General features: G+C 54.2%; 1 protein-coding gene across 6 annotated transcripts in view; it reads left to right on the top strand.

Annotated features, from left to right (window-relative positions):
• AUTS2 (activator of transcription and developmental regulator AUTS2) overlaps nucleotides 1–15,733 on the top strand; it is a 1,107,048-nt gene that overhangs the window by 1,086,353 nt on the left and 4,962 nt on the right. For all 6 annotated transcript variants that reach the window (XM_045993027.1, XM_045993031.1, XM_045993028.1 and 3 more), the window contains 8 exons: nucleotides 1,420–1,515; nucleotides 3,946–4,017; nucleotides 5,006–5,035; nucleotides 6,641–6,712; nucleotides 9,882–10,023; nucleotides 12,921–12,998; nucleotides 13,801–13,884; nucleotides 14,994–15,216. In XM_045993027.1, the coding sequence (XP_045848983.1) occupies nucleotides 1,420–1,515; nucleotides 3,946–4,017; nucleotides 5,006–5,035; nucleotides 6,641–6,712; nucleotides 9,882–10,023; nucleotides 12,921–12,998; nucleotides 13,801–13,884; nucleotides 14,994–15,216 (797 nt within the window). The remainder of the gene's footprint in view (nucleotides 1–1,419; nucleotides 1,516–3,945; nucleotides 4,018–5,005; nucleotides 5,036–6,640; nucleotides 6,713–9,881; nucleotides 10,024–12,920; nucleotides 12,999–13,800; nucleotides 13,885–14,993; nucleotides 15,217–15,733) is intronic.

Here is a 15,733-nt window from a genome sequence, read left to right as displayed (position 1 = left end):
TTTTTGTTGAAAACATAAAGGAAGTATTACCCACCTGGAGGCAGAGTACTAGAAGCCCGAGTGCGTCCTAGCGCGGTGTGTCTTTAATTGCTCCGCCTCGTACAGTGTGCTGTGGGAGAGTTTCCTCATTTTATTAGTTATGGTGGATAGTCTATGCAGTACTGAGGCTCTCCTCTTCGGGGACTAGGACGCTATAAGGGGAATTAAGAAGCAGTGCACTCAAGTATCCAAAACACAATTTTAGACTTAAAAGTAGTTTTAAATGAGGGCTCTTGGCTTGCAATCACTGTTTAAGTGGATTTAGTTCAATATCAATTAGTCTGAAAAACTTTGCTGCATCGCTGAAGGGAGCGGAATGAAACACAGACCAGCGGGAAAGGACGTGCTGGAAACCAGACTGTGAAATGGGCATATCAGTCCTTACCTAGAAAACAGCTAACGTAGCGTTGTTACACAGAGCAGCTCGAGTTATTACCATGTGTGTGAGGCGCTACGGAACCGTAAAGGCAGGACGTGACCTAGTGTCGGATCGAGTGAATGGAACCAGAGCAGGGGGATCTCAAAGATATCCCAGCGTTAGGAGAAGGAAGGGCGGTGTTTTCCCTGGCCTCAGGATGGCCGTGGATTTCTTCCCTCCATCGTGTCCTCTGTAAACTAGTTAATTCCAGAAAGTTCATATTCTTAATTCAGAATCATTCTCCTCCCTTCGCGGAGTAGTCAGACCCGTCAGGGGCTTGGCTTGAACAGCCCCCAGTGAGCTTGTCCATCTTGCAGAAAAAACAGTTTTGCTGTGAGTGTAGACGGGGTCCTTTTATCTTACCCTCCCAGAAACATCTGTCATCATTTGAGACGAGACAATTACATTGTCCTCGGAAACCACCACTCCTGGAATAACTTAATGAAGCAAGGATTGTGAATATTTTCTCATTTCCTCAAACTATTAAAAATCTAAAAGTACTAATTGAGTTTTAATGGTATAAAATCCTGGAACTCATAAAGACTTGCTTCTTTTTTTTCCTTTTTTCTTCATTTTTTTTTCCTTTTTCTAATTAACTTGGAATTTCCCGGGCATCTTTATTTGGCTCAGCAACCCCTCCTGTTATTGGCGCGCATTAAAATCTCAAGCCATTTAGGTCTTCTATCTGATTTAACAATTAATAATTAGAAGAGCTCCCTTCCTAATGCTGTCCTCATCTGGGCCATCATTTGTCGGCTGACTGACTCTGAGCTGCTTCTCACTTTTTAAGTTCAGCTTCATGGCGCATCTGTGTGGTCATTTCATCGTGGCTCCCTCACTAAAAGCGTCAGACGGGCACTACCCGACTGGCTCATGTGGATGTCGTTCGATGGGAAGGGACTGGAACTTGGCGTTCGGCTCCTACTAACGTCTTTGTCTCCCCTCTCCGTGTCTGGCCGCAGCTTTTCCATTCCTACCCTCCCGCGGTGTCGGGCATCCCCCCTATGATTCCACCCACCGGCCCGTTCGGTTCACTACAAGGAGCGTTTCAGCCCAAGGTAAGCCACCGGCCTGTGAGCCCACGCCAGCACTTTGCAAGCAGAGCCTCGGGCGAGGTGGGCGGGAGGGTTCCACAGCCACTGGCCAGTGACTCATTTTTCCAGCCTGAACTGACCATCAGGGTTAGAGGGAGAATTTTATTTTGTTTTATTTTACGTTTTTTGCTAGCCCCTTGAGTTGTAAACCTCAGCCAGAATTTAATTTTCAGTCGGTACTGCCCATGTCATCTCCGTTGACCTCGGATCTCCTGTAATCTTTGAGATATACCGAAGACGTGTCCGTATTTTTTTCCCACCAGTATTGTGGACATAAGCTTCTGGCCAGGAGATGCACGAAACGTCGGGTTCGTGCGCACCAGCTTGTCCTTGAGGTATATGTTATTAGCAAAGACGCATAGCTGAGCCTTTACTGGTGTGAACAGCGCTGACTAGAACCGTTGCGAGCTAGAATTTCATCCTTCCGGTTGTGGGAGGGAAGCGGCCCTGCTCATCTCCCCAGTTCTGCTCCGTAGCCCTGTGTGTCTGCGGATGGGGGTCTGCCCGCAGGTGGAGGGCCGCCGCCCACCCTTTCATGCACCCCTGTTCCCCCTCGGCCCTGCCTCAGCCCTCAGCCATGGTCACACCTGCCAAGGTCAAGACTTACAGCCTAACGTGAAGTTAACCTTTGCCCTTCACAGTAACTAAATCCTTTCTACCTAGTCGGGGTTCTTCTACCCGGCTTGGACTAGAGTTGTCTCTAAAGGTCAATACTGAGGAATGATTCTCAAAACACCTTCCCTTTACGTGACTTTGTTATAGCCCTTACTGTGTTTTTATACAGAAGCAAAATGTGGGTTATATTAGTATCCGTTCTCAGATTTTTAAAGAAGGAAATTTTGCTCTGTGGGATTTGGGTTTTCTTTGCTTTTTTGCCCCTCCCCCCATCTCATTTCTAAGAGAAAATACCAGTTTGGGGCCACAGGCACCCAGGCTAAGCGTGTTTTGCATTTCCAAAGGCATCTTGCCTCAAAGCTGGAAATAGGAAAAGAGATTTGAAAGCCTTGGGGGTGGGACCAGCTACACCTTAGAAATGGCATTTCCCTGCTTATAGGCCAGGTTACCTCTACCTGCGGCTTCAGTGATGGCCACGGTCAACCCCCTCCTATCTAGGGGATGAACCCTGGTGATTTTTCAACCCCTGTCCTTCGGTTCGTTGTCACTGCTCGCTACTCCCTCCCACCCCAGGCTGTCCCCTCTGGGTTTCACCCAATCTCCAGCGCCTTCCCAAACAGACTGCCAGGTCATTTAATAAATTAGACTATTTCCCTCACTCACTATTATCCAATCACACAGAAATCTACATCTGGGCAGGAAAGTGTCTCTCTCGGTGTTGAAATGGGCCTTTCCAGGCCATCTTCCTGATTGAATATGTAGATTGTGGTTCATTAGCCGAGTTCTTCATAAGTATGCAAATCAGGCTGTTAACAACTCCAGCTTAATTGTTAGTTGTACAGCAGCTGATTGCTTTTCTTTCTTCCAGTCCCCCCCCCCCCCACCCCATCCTTCTCCTTCTAGGCTAGCCTTGTGCCTAAACTGGAGCTCTTTTCCCACACATGTGAACTTCCTGGGGCACGGGGAGTCAACAGAAGTTGGGATTTCTTAAATAAAATACCCGGTGGTTCTGAACCCTTCCATCCCCTGGAGAGTGAGGGCTGCTGGCTGGGGAAGTAGGCCTCCTGTTGTTGCTGCCAATTCGAAGGACAAAAGCACGTAGATAAGGTTATTGTTATGAGTGACATGTAAGAACGGTGGAGGCCTAGGACGGATGAGGCCGCATCGCTGTCGAAATCATTTAATAACAGGTCTGTGCAGTCCCTAAATTAGGTCCTCTTGTCCCGTTTCCACCACTGCTAATGAGTAATTACGGAGCGTGATTCCCTGTTATTGTCTGCTGGTTAAAATTCAGAGTTCGAGTAATGTCTGCACAACACGCCCGGTTGTTCTGACGAGAAGCTCCTGACGCAGCACAGTGCCGCGAGGGTCCCTTGGGCGTCTCTCCGAACGCTCGGGGACGGGGCACGAGCGCCGTGCCAGGGCCGTCCGTGACTCCGAAGGAGATGGGGCCCTGGGGCCCTGCTCCCGCGTGTTCTTCCCTTATTTTTTCCGTCCTTTGCTTTGGATCGCAGTGACACGTGGCACGGTCCCCCTCTCTGCTTTCTGATGCCCTTTCCTAGACAGGCCAAACCCTGGTCCACGTCCCCTGTGAGCCTGGGGAACAGGGCCTCCTGGGGAGCACGTGTGGTCACTGGGGAAAATGCCCCATCAACCCTTGTATTTCCAGAATGAAACAACATCCGCGTTTGACTTGGGTAATCTAGAACACCGGCAAGATCTTGCTTTCTCGCTCTGTGTGTGACGTGTGTCCTAAGCTGTGGTCTGATTACTTTGCAGACATCCAACCCTATCGATGTTGCTGCTCGACCCGGGACAGTCCCACACACACTGCTCCAGAAGGACCCCAGGGTATGTAGAAAGTCAGGCTCGGTGGCAGGTAACACCAGTGGCAGAGAAGACCAATGTCCTGTGGTCCAAGGCCAGGAGGCGGACACTCTTAGCTTGTGTAACTCGTTCCATCAATCTGGTCTGTCCTCGCTCCTTAAATTTCTGTCACACAGAAGAAGCTGTAAGCGCTTTTCTCCCTGGAAGTCCCAGGACCCTCTGGCTTCTGTCCTGTGGTCAGGAGCCTGCCCCACACAGTGCTCCTGGCCCTCAGTCTTTAATGTGGGTCCAAGCAAAATACCCCTCATGCTTTGCTTCCTTCTGTCCGTTCGTAGTACACAGGCCCACAGCTTTGGGGAGGAACGGAAGTTCTAAGTAACAGACAGTCCTGTCGGGTGGAATGATCTTTCCGTTCCCCTTTGTAGTAAATTCAGACAGATGATCACGTGGGACAATACTGTTGTTTTCCTGGGTAAGGGCAGTCAGGAATGGAGGACCAGAGTTAAAGTTTCAAATGACTCAACGATGTAAGCATTTATGTGATGGTCAGTGAACTTCCAAAAAGTATCTCCTGACCTCTCCATAATGAGCCATCATCACATGAAGCGTGTTGGCTCCCGGGTCCATGTGAGTGCCCGGCCTTAGAGGCCCACGGTCTGGAGACCCTTCTCCCCTGGAACGCGTGTGGCGGGGGTGGCCGGGCTGCTGGAGACCGCGGAGCTCCTCAGATGTGTCACGGGAGCGAATCGTGTTGCCAGAGGGCAAATTGCTATTGATTGAACTTGGTCGGGGGCTCGTCAGTGTGGCTGTACCCAGGCTTGTGAAGCGGGGGAGGGACACTTGGCACTTTTGATAGTGTGAAAATGGGTTAATTATTCTCTAAAAGGGCTTCATTTAAAAGTAAAATTCTAACATTTTAATTTCCCCTCCTAATGAAGCACTACAAATTTGTTAATTAGAGCAATTGTTTGAGTGACAGGCATGTAACCAAGTTGTCATTTTCTCTTCACAGTTGACAGATCCTTTCAGACCTATGTTAAGGGTAAGGAAGCTTCTTCTAGAACTGTTTTGCAACCTCTGTTTGACTCCCTGCGGGTTAAAAATACAAATCCATTACCAGGAAACCCTGGCATCAAACGTTGGGATGACAGTGGGTGGGTCCTTTAGGTCGTGTGATTGAAAATGGCCAAAACTGCGTGGCCTGGAGCGCTGCAGGAAGCCAGGCCACTGAGGGAAAGCGAATGGAGGAAACGTTCCCCCGGGCGAGAGTCTGTGGTTGGCGTTGCTGCTGGGAGTCTTGTTGGGTAGGACGAGGAGGGGGCACGTGAAGGAGGACTGAAGCTCCGGGCAGAAGTTAGGGTTCCAGCATGTCCTCCTGTCTCTTCGGCGTCCGCACTCTACTTAATGTGGGTCCCTCTCCCTCAGCCGGCGGCTGCCTCATTCTGCAGGCGGTAGCGTCGACCTTCACAGCTCCCTGACCCGCTCCCCCGGCATAGAAGGGAGCTACTGCAGGCGCTCGTTTGCGTCCTGCGTGGCCTGGAGGGTGGCCAAGGGATGACCTCGAATAGACGCGGACTGACTCGGGTGGGGTGGGGTGGGGGTGAAGGGTGGATAGTCGCTTGGAAGATGGATGCAGAGATTTCCTGCTGTCCTCAACCCGTTTCTGGCGCACATAAGCAGATAATTCAGTTTCTCCGAAGAGAATCAGAGGACTGTGTCATCACGTAGCTGATTTCGGATGACCCGTCGTTTCACTGCAGAACTGACCCAGACTCAGACTTGAGTCTACGTTTCACAAACAGCTCCTTAACATAGACACCAGAAGCATCCGCCCCTGGCCGATGTAGGACTGGGCAGTTTCTTCCCGAGCCCGTGTTTGGAGCGGACGAGTAGGTTACAGCAAGAATCCAAACAGACGGGCAAGGGGCGGTCCTCCCTGTCCGGGTGGTAAGACAGCGCACTCGGTTACTGCTCTGCTCGGAAAGCAAGACGTGAGCAGATCACGAGAGACACGGGGCGACCCTCTGGCAGACGGGACAACGACGGAGGCCCAGAGCACAGGCAGGAACAAGCGCTCTCCTTTGTTCTCTTCTCGCTTGGGGACGAACAGTGCCCACCGAGCCCACTGACACGACGGGGCCGTGGAGTCCTAGCGGAGAACTGGTGGGAACTGGGCTCCAGGACAAAAGTGCATTTCTTTGTTCCGCCCCGGGTGAGGACGCAGCCCTGCTGGGGGAGGTTACCCAGGGTCTTCCGTCACCTCCTTGTTCGGAGCGATTCACAGCCACTCACTAATTAGCTCCTCTGAGCGCCGATTTGCATCGTAACGAATCGTTAAGTAGGCCTCCCACTCGCACGTCTGCCAGCTGGCACCGGAAAGAAAGAAGAGACACAAAGTGGGGCTCGGGCTTTTGCCATCCTGTCCCTGGTAACCGGGGAGGTCCCCGTCGAGTAGGGTTTGGGGAGCAGGGGCTGCCGGCTGGGGCTCCGCACGCCCCGGGGCTGAGAGAGGCTTGCGGGGCACCGCGCCCTCGTGTTCCCTAAGAAAGAGCCTCTGCAGCCCAGAGCCGCTGGGAAGCTTTGGTGACGTTGGAGATGGTTTCCTCGGCGAGGCCCCCCGCTGACCACCGTGCTCTCTCTCTCGCAGAAGCCGGGGAAGTGGTGTGCCGTGCACGTTCATATCGCCTGGCAGATTTACCACCACCAGCAGAAGGTCAAGGTCAGTCTTGGGGACCTCGTCCGGCAGGGGGTGGGGCAGGGGCGATGGGGCCCTGCGGGTGTGCAACCCCCTGACAAAGGAGGCATTCCGGCAGCTTCTAATGACCGGCGGGCAGGAAGGATCAAGTCTCATGGAAACACCATTGGGAAACCTTGCTATGAAATAGGGAAACCTAATGACAAAACAAACTGGTAACTCCCTGGTGTTTTGTCTTTCTAGGTGATTTTGTCATTGTATCCATCCAGAGAGCTTCAACGTAGATTATATCCTGGGGCAGGGAAAGAAAAGGTTTGATAAGCTAATTACAGCAACCAAGTGTGTGTTTATATAGAAAATGCTTAGTATCTGGGAGCAGCTACCCATGCAAAGTGGTGATTTCTGTAAGACTCAGTGCGTTCTTTGCTCCGTGTGACTTGGAAGCACGGACGCTCTGTGGCGCTGCTGAACTTCTGTCAGCGACGCGTAGCACAGAGAAGTCTCTTCTAGAAGTAGTGTCCTAGTCCACGCTGCCATGCAACTCGCCCGGTAGTCATCTCCGTGACCAGGGACAGAGGTCTCTGACCCGTTACCCTGTCTGCAGAATACTTTGCCTAAACTTCGGTATTTTCACTGCACAGATGAACACGGTCATGTTTCCCAGGCATTTGTGACACAACAGGGACTAGGTCAAGAGCCTCCTCTAGGGAACCAGACTAGGCCTCGCTGGCGGACTTGGGGACCAAAGTAACAGACAAGTCCGGATTTTACTGTGTGGGCACGTAGCGTCTGAGTAACTGCGCCCAGAAAAATGAGAGAAAACAACCAATCGAGGAATTCCAAGCTTTCAGTGCTAACAGCCTTTGGGAGAGCCTGCGTGAGCTTAGGAAAAGAGACCGCTGGGTAAAGGAGAGCTGGTCATTGCAGCATGTTTGGTTTTTTAATGATTAAAAAAAAAAAAAAGCCAACCTAGTTAGGGGCACCTGGGGGGCTCAGTCAGTCAAGTATCTGCCTTCGGCTCAGGTCATGATCTCGGGGTCCTGGGATTGAGCCCCACATCAGGCTCCCTGCTCAGCGGGAAGCCTGCTTCTCCCTCTGCCCCTCCCCCCACTCATGCTCTCTCTTAATCTCTGTCTCTCAGTCATAAAAACAATTAAAACCAACCTAGTGAAAAGTTAAAAAGCCAGTAAATGAAGTCCCTAAGATACTTGTGTTTGGTGCCATGTACCTGGCCCCTCCCCTAAGCTCCCGTCAGTGGGTTTTGCTCACTCGTGCGTCACTGTTGGGCAAGGTTTAATCAGAGACGTGTGGCAGCTTCGCGGGCAGACCGTGCGCTCGGAGGGCGATGAGGTGTTGATGCTCAGTTCAACTCGCTGTTTGTTCTGGACGTTGCGGCTGGCGGAGCGGTAGTAAGGCACGTCCTCCCTGTAGCTCCTTTGCTTACAAGCGGTGAAGGATGTTGTCTCTGCCACTTCAGCGACTTCTTCTCTGTGAAGGCGTCCGCAGTGACTGAGTTTCCTTCTCTCAGTTCCGTTAGGAAGACCTCGTGCCCGCGGGGAGGCTGCTCCTCCCGCCTTCCCAGCAAACTCCTCGGGATCCCCAAGCTCCACTTTGCTTCATGGACCTGAGTTGTGGTTAATGGAACCGTGCTGTGTACCGTGCACTATTAGCGCTAAATAATGGGACAACCGAGTTAAAGGAGGCACGCAAAAGATTTTTATAGATTCATAGTGAGTTAGAAGCTCTGGTTTGGGGGGTGGGCTGTTACTTTCCAGTGGAGCTGGGACGAGCACGCTCCCTGTGGATTTGAACAGAAATTGCACTGTCCCCTTTCTCGGGACTGTTCCTTTCCTCCCCCTTTTAGTGCCCCTCCCCCAAGCGTGTCCAGAAGGGGCCCACCACCTGCAGACGCCCTGTACCAGGGTCGAGGGCACCCCTCTGCGGTGGCGCAGGGGTGGGCATATCCGCGTGCGGGTAGGAACGCACCGTCTGCTGCCGCAGGGCATCGCTTCCAGCCCCGAGTGATCAGGCCACGGTTTTGTTTTGAGCGGGGCTGGCGGCTGAGTGGGATGGCGGCCTTCTTTTGTCTCTGATACTCACACAGGCTCGCTCGGCTGCCTCGCTGCTGACTCCCTGGTACACAGCATGGGAGAGGGACGTGTTTAGGGCGGACGTGAGGGAGTCTGAGGGGGCGCGGGCCCTAGCGGTCTGCGAGCATCAGTCCAGGCGGACAGATTGGAGGGAGAGTCGGAAGCAGGCACAGGGCCGTGAGGGATGGGAGCCGGCAGGCGAGGGGGGCGGCGGGGCGGGCAGCTAGTGCGGGGAGGCGTGAGAGTCGGAGAGCAGCTGGCTGAGTGTTAACCTGGGGCGCCCATGTTCAAGAATGGCACCGGGGTAAAGGAGGGAGGAAAGGATGAGCTCGTCTCTACGGCCTTCGAGGGAGGGGAACTGGGAGGCGCTTGAGGGCAGAGAGAGAGAAATGAGTGAAAACAGAGCCATGGCGGCTGCTGCCAAGGGTTCAGAGCAAGAGAAGTTCTCGACAGCTCACTGGGTGGGGCCGATGACCTCTTCCTCAGGTCGTGGTGGGGCAGCAGCAGGGGAAAACCCCACCCTGTGCGTTCAGTGAACATCCCTACTTTGTTTCTGTTGGTTTGGGGTGTTCTGTTTTTAAGATGCAACAGTGATCATTTGGAAACTAGCTCATAGGCATGGAAATATTTCATCACTTCCAGTTACTAACGTACTGTGATCTGTTAGAGGACAGCAAAGAGCCAGTAACAGTTAATTTACACAGCAGATTATCCATGCAGAATTCCTAATAAAATGAGCTTTAGAACACTGTCATTTAAAAACTTGCCAAAGTGGGGCCTTGACAGCAGTAACAAGCTCATTTGGAGTAGGTAGGATACGGCTTCACTCCTCAGGCCTCATGACCTCGAAGACCGCGCGCAGGCCCTGTCCAGTGGCAGGCCCTGCTGGCCCCCGGAGCTGACCTGCTATTCTGGGTGCTTGTGGGTGAGACGGTGTGTGGGTCGCTCTTCCCACCGCGCTTGTAAGCTTGAGCCCGACTCGAGCACCGAGCCCGAGCGCACCATTCTGTCTCCTCTCGCGGCCTCTGCCGCTTCGTCCACCTCTGTCTTTCCCGCCGCTCCTCTTGGGGTCTCATGTTTTCCTCTTCCCCTTGCTGCTTCAGAAACAGATGCAGTCAGACCCACATAAGCTGGACTTCGGATTGAAACCCGAGTTCCTGAGCCGCCCCCCGGGCCCCAGCCTCTTTGGAGCCATCCACCACCCCCATGACCTGGCCCGACCTTCAACTTTGTTCTCTGCCGCTGGTGAGTTCCGAGCACGGGGGGGAGAGCGGAGATGCGAGTTCGCAGGTGCCTGTTTGTGCTCTGGGCTGCTGCATCCCTCCCTTACGAAAATGCTGTTCGCACCGGCGCTCAGGGTAACCCCAGCACATCAGGGAGATGGACCCTTCACGGACACGCCCTCTCTCATTAAGGAAGGAAAAAAGATCCTCCTTCTCTTCGGGGACTCAGACTGCTTTGGCTCATTTCTTGCTGCGGTGTTAAACCAGTCTAACTCATGATCCGATCGAGGAAGATCAGAAAGCTTACAAGGGCACATCGATAGGCAGCAGTGCCAGGAACTGTATAAGGATAGGGTTGTCCTTACGCTTGGTGCCCACAGCGCTCGGTCACTCTCCACTCCGCGGGGCTCGGTCGCGCTGTTTTCCCGAGAGTCAGAGGGCAGGGAAAGCAGAGTAAGACAGTGGCTGCTGGTGTGTCTGCGGTGCAAGGGGGTCAGCCCGTGGGTGGCTGGTGTTTTAGGCTATGGAACATAGTGCCGTTGCCTTCGTGTTTGTACCAATGCAGAAAGCCTGCAGGACGGGGCCTATGTGGTCTGTTGGTTCACGGCCGAACGCCCCAGGGATATGCCAGAGGGGGGACGGTGGGGGCCGGCGGTCACCCCTTTCCCCTCCAGGTGTGTACGCACGAGGGGCAGTGGCCATAAGGACTCTCAGAAAGCAAGAGCACTCACTCCTCTCGGTATCAGAGTTTCCCTATCCTTGAGTTCTCAAGCCTTTGGGCCGCGCAGAGCTGGGCACAGAGCTCCGCTCCGGAGTCCTTGCCCACGGCCACAGAGCTTGGCCTGGGGCTGACCAACTGTGCTAAGTCGAATTTATTCTTCTGGACATAAATATTCACTGGGCTCCGTTTCTGGTCCTTTCGGGAACAAGTTTCACATCCATCCTGCCTGCTGCCTTCCCAGGCTTTTATCCAGGACTCCTTGGTTGACCTGAGGCTCTTGCATTCAGAAAGAGGGAGACTTCCCATAGCAGGAAATCATCATGATAATGGGCCTTGCTGCCAAAGCAAGTGAATCACCCTTGAGGCTGGATGGAATTTGCTAAGGTCTCAGGTTTTTCTCTCAGTTCTGTCTGGGGACATATTTGAAGGCTTTGTTACCATGGCATCTAGGCTCTGAGACGGAGCTCCAGGAAGAGCAATTTTTGGAGAAAAATAGAGAGATTTCTCCCTGCCTTCCGTTGGAGCCAAGCGATGAATTGGCTTCTTTTGCTTCAATAATTCTGGAACTGCTAGGCCCCCCGGGGGCCCCGGGCTGAGCGAAGCTCCCATCTTCATCGAAGCGTTAATTAGCGTGTACTACACAGAGACAGTGTGGCCAGATTTGTATTCAGCCTGCAACACTGTTACTCCCTGATGACACGCTGGGCTGCGTTCTCCGGCCGGAGCCGGACTATCATTTGGGCACAGCCCCCACGGAGGCGAAGCCAGCCCAGCGTCTAGGCGGGGCACAGAGCTCCTCCCGTGCCCTGTGGCTTCCTCCACACCCGAGGCCCCACAGCGGTGCAGGGGACAGCAATCCAGAACATAGATCCAGTTCCTAGGGTGTGGGGAGGGACCACCCTAGGCCTCCATTTAGTCTTTCCCAGGGGAACTTACACTTGTTTCTAAGAATTTAGCCAACATTCAAGGTACCGTGGAGTAGCTCTTAGGCCGTTCGTTGAGGCCCCGCGTATGTATCCACCTAGAAGGTCCTCTTTTCCAGTCTAAGCAATATTGGATTTTGCGCCCAAATGGCATTTGGGTGAAACTTGCAGCCGGTGTGTGTAACTCACGCACAGTGTTCAGTCGGGCCACCCTTCCGCTTCTGTTGGGAATTCATGCGGACGTCCGCTCGAGAGAGGGCATGTCAGCACAGCCCGGCCACTCAGGTCTCTGAGCCTAGCCTGCCGCCCCACCGCGTGTCTCCCCGGCTCTTGGCTGCCCCGTTAACAAGCCAGTCGGATGCCCTCGACTCGTACAAGCGTCGTCCTGCTTCCCAGGCGCGCACCCTGTCTCTTTCCTTCTCTCCTTCTCCCCTTCCCCACCTTCCTCCAGGACAAGGAGGATGCAGCTCCCTAAACACATGTTGTTTAAGGCAGACTATGAAACCCTGGAGGACGGGGAAACCAAAGAAGACCATTGACCTTGAACTGAGGTCCCCATCTGGCAGATACAGTCCATTAGCAGGTTGCCAGTGTCCACAAATGTGGGAATAAAGTGGCTTTTTCTGGCCCCGAAGCTGGGAGCTGCCTGGAGGACCTCGTCACCTGTACCTGACGCAGCTCACGGTCCCGGGTCCCGCAGGCCCAGGCCTTCCAGATGGTCCCGTGAGCACCAGCACACTCCTCGGGGAAGGGGCTCTGTGCCACCCAGACACGCTGCTCCTGAGCCAAGAATCAGAAAATACAGTTTCTAGAACAAGTTTCTCAGAGTGAAAGACTTGCCCCCCAACACGCTCTGTCTGGACATAAGAAAGTATCCCGTGGCCAGATGTCCCCCTTTCAGAGGACAAGTGAGCCGGGAACGTGCTAACGGCTCTGGAGGTCCCTCAGGGAAGAACCCTGCCCAACACTTCGTGCCTTGGCGTTTGACCCCCCAGCTTGCTTGGTTATAGAACCGGCCCCCCACCCTGCCCCGCCTTGTGCTGTCTCTCCATGCTTCTCAAAGGAATGGCTTCTTCGGGCGGCGGCCAGCCCAGCTTGGAAGGAGAGCATGACTTCTCCAGCTAACATAAAACATGTCTCCCGGCGCGTGGACTTTGGCCACGTCCTTGTTCCAACGTATTCACCCCCGTTTTCTCATGGGGCCCTTCAGCAGCTGGGAGCGTGGTAGGAGTTGGCTTTGTGGGAAATCTGATTCTGTCGTGTTTGACTTTCCAGGTGCTGCACACCCAACTGGGACCCCTTTTGGGCCACCCCCCCACCACAGCAACTTCCTTAACCCTGCTGCTCACCTGGGTAAGTTGCCATCGGCGGTGGGAAGCAAGACGTGTCTCACCAAAACCTTGGTTTGCCGCACTCCCGCTGCGCTTCTTGGCAGGTTACCCGTGGTCCTAGACACCCGGGTGACTACCTAGGGTCATGTTGGGTTCGTGGAGAAGTTCGACAGCCAGCCCTCTGTCCTCAGGATTTCAGTACCTCTGACAGCACAGTCTTAAAGTCGGGGCTGTGTCCTCGGTCGTGATGCCGTCTGAGGCGGCGGGTAGAGCAGTGGGAAGGCGCTGCGTCCCCATGCGCCCACGGTAGCCTGTTCCTGCCTGCTGGGGCGAGATGTTGAACTCCCTCTGCCTGTCCACCTCTGGGAGGAGGAAGAAAAGGCAAGAGGATGTAACAAGGAGGTGTTACGTGCTGTTTCCTAGTCCCCTCAGGTTTCGCTGCACATCTGTCTTTTCCTAGCAAGGGCGCATGCTCTAGTGTGGCCTGTTTTCTGGGTATTTCCTGCGCGTGCGCAGGCAGGCATATAGACAGTGGCACGCGGCAACGGGGTGTCTCCACAGATGTGCCTGCACAATCTCATCACTGGGAGACTTACTCCTAGAGCCCACAGAGTACTTTCCCCAAGGAGGGAGGACAGGGCAGGAGGGCGTCCTCGGACACTGTGCCCAGACCCAAACGCAGTGAGACCCTCTGCAGGGTCAGGGACAGATCGGGTCCAAGTGTGGAGAGGACAATTGGCCCCACATCGCCTTCCCACACCCGGGAAGCTCTTGCCCTCCTCACTCACCCCAGTCCTGCAACCATTTCCTTCTTCTGTCCGCAGAGCCTTTTAACCGTCCGTCTACGTTCACTGGCCTCGCAGCAGTTGGTGGCAATGCCTTCGGGGGACTTGGAAACCCTTCAGTTAGTGAGTACCTCTAGCTTTTTTAAAAATCTGCCTCGGACTGTGTGTCTCCTTTGATCTGTTGATGGCTCAAGACCTTTCTAGCTAGAAGGAAACTGTCCTCGTGGGAAACAGATGAGGTCACACCCGGAGAAGCAGGCCGCGGCAGTGAAGTCGGGGGGAAGGGTGCAGAGGTTTCACGGGAAGCCCGCTGTTCCTGTGTGTTGCTGAGCATCAGGAGAGGTGGTGTCACTGATCAAATTCCGTACAGTCACTTAAGCTCAGTCTCCTCCGTGTCCCGTCCCTACCCTCCGGGACTTTGGCTGCGGCTCCCGGTGGACGGGGAAGGCACCCTTCCTCCGCCTCAGCGCTGGCACTCGCGGCACCGAGAAAACTACCGAAAATGCAGGAAACCGCCCCAGGCTGAGGCTAGCCCAGCGTGGGCAGCATTTTGTACTCCGTCATCTGGGAGGATCGTGTCATTTTCTACCAAAACGTATCTCGAGTGGGGAAAGGGGTGTAACACGGGCTCATTTTCGAGTCACCGAAGGCTCAGCCCTTGTCTTTGGTGCCGTCCATTTATCACGGTCTCTAGGCACTGGAGGCCTGAAATGCAGCCCTAAGGGTGCCCTCCCAGTTTCATCCCGTGCGGAGACCTTACGTGTCTGTCTGGGTCCACTCCCGTCCGGGCTTGATGACCCGTTTCCGTCCGCTAACGCTATGAGGATAGTGGTGGTCCCGTTGGTGGGGCTGTGGGGCAGGGAGGAGCCAGAAGGCACCTCTGCGATGGGTGTTGTTCACGAGAGGACCCCATTCTGCATGCGGGGGGCTCCTGCATGCACCAGACGTGTTCAATCGGGCGCTCTTGGCACCTGTCTGGCCCCTTTCCTCCTGAATCCTCCCCCTCCCGCCCCGTTGGCTTGGGTTAGAGAGCGAGAGCCTTGAGCTGCCTCTCCAGGGTGGGGCGAGCGTGCCTCTAATGAATCTGTTGATCTCCTTTCCTTTTCCAGCTCCCCATAATATGTATTCATTTTAACTCTGAGTGCTGTTAGAAGTTTTGGGGTAAGTACCTTCATTACGGCAGATTATATGATTTCTCTTAAACCTTTTTGTTTTCCACTTCGCCATTTCAGCACCCAACTCAATGTTCGGCCACAAGGATGGCCCCAGTGTGCAGAACTTTAGCAACCCTCACGAACCCTGGAACCGGCTCCACCGCACGCCTCCGTCGTTCCCGACCCCTCCGCCCTGGCTGAAGCCAGGGGAGCTGGAGCGTAGCGCGTCCGCTGCAGCTCATGACAGAGATAGAGATGTAGATAAACGAGACTCCTCCGTTAGTAAAGATGACAAAGAAAGGTACGGAAAGAACCCGCTCTCGAGTCCCACTGGGGGAGCCCGCTGTGCGCCCAGGACGGCCGCGCCCCGCCCCATCCCAGCCTTGTGCTCCGGCGGGCCATGTGGCCCCCGCTCCAGGCTCGGCCCTGGGCCAGCCCCGAAGTCCCTGAGCGCACCCCCTTGGCCCCCAAAAGCACCGCCCTGTAGGCTATGACCACAGCTCAGCGAGAGCGCCCCAACTCAGACACAGACCCGCCCCGAGAGCCTGCGAGGTCCCCGCGAGCACTAGTGTGCCCCGGCAGAACTCTCTCTCTCCGAGACAGCGAGCTGGAGCTCCGGACCCAACACACACAGCATGAATCAGCACCATATTTGCTTTCAAGTTCGTGCAGTCCATTAAATCATCCATAGGTTTTTTTTTTTCCTCTGTCTCTTTCCCTCTCTTTCTTTTTGGTTGCTTTTAGAAAGTCACGTTTGCATCGTCTCATCATGTTTTTCTCAAGTTTTGTTCAAACCCCAATCCTGGGCGCACAGAGGA

The sequence above is a fragment of the Meles meles genome, chromosome 21, assembly GCF_922984935.1.
Source record: "Meles meles chromosome 21, mMelMel3.1 paternal haplotype, whole genome shotgun sequence".
In the NCBI taxonomy this organism is placed as follows: Eukaryota; Metazoa; Chordata; class Mammalia; order Carnivora; family Mustelidae; genus Meles; species Meles meles.
This window is presented reverse-complemented; position numbering and strand designations above follow the sequence as displayed.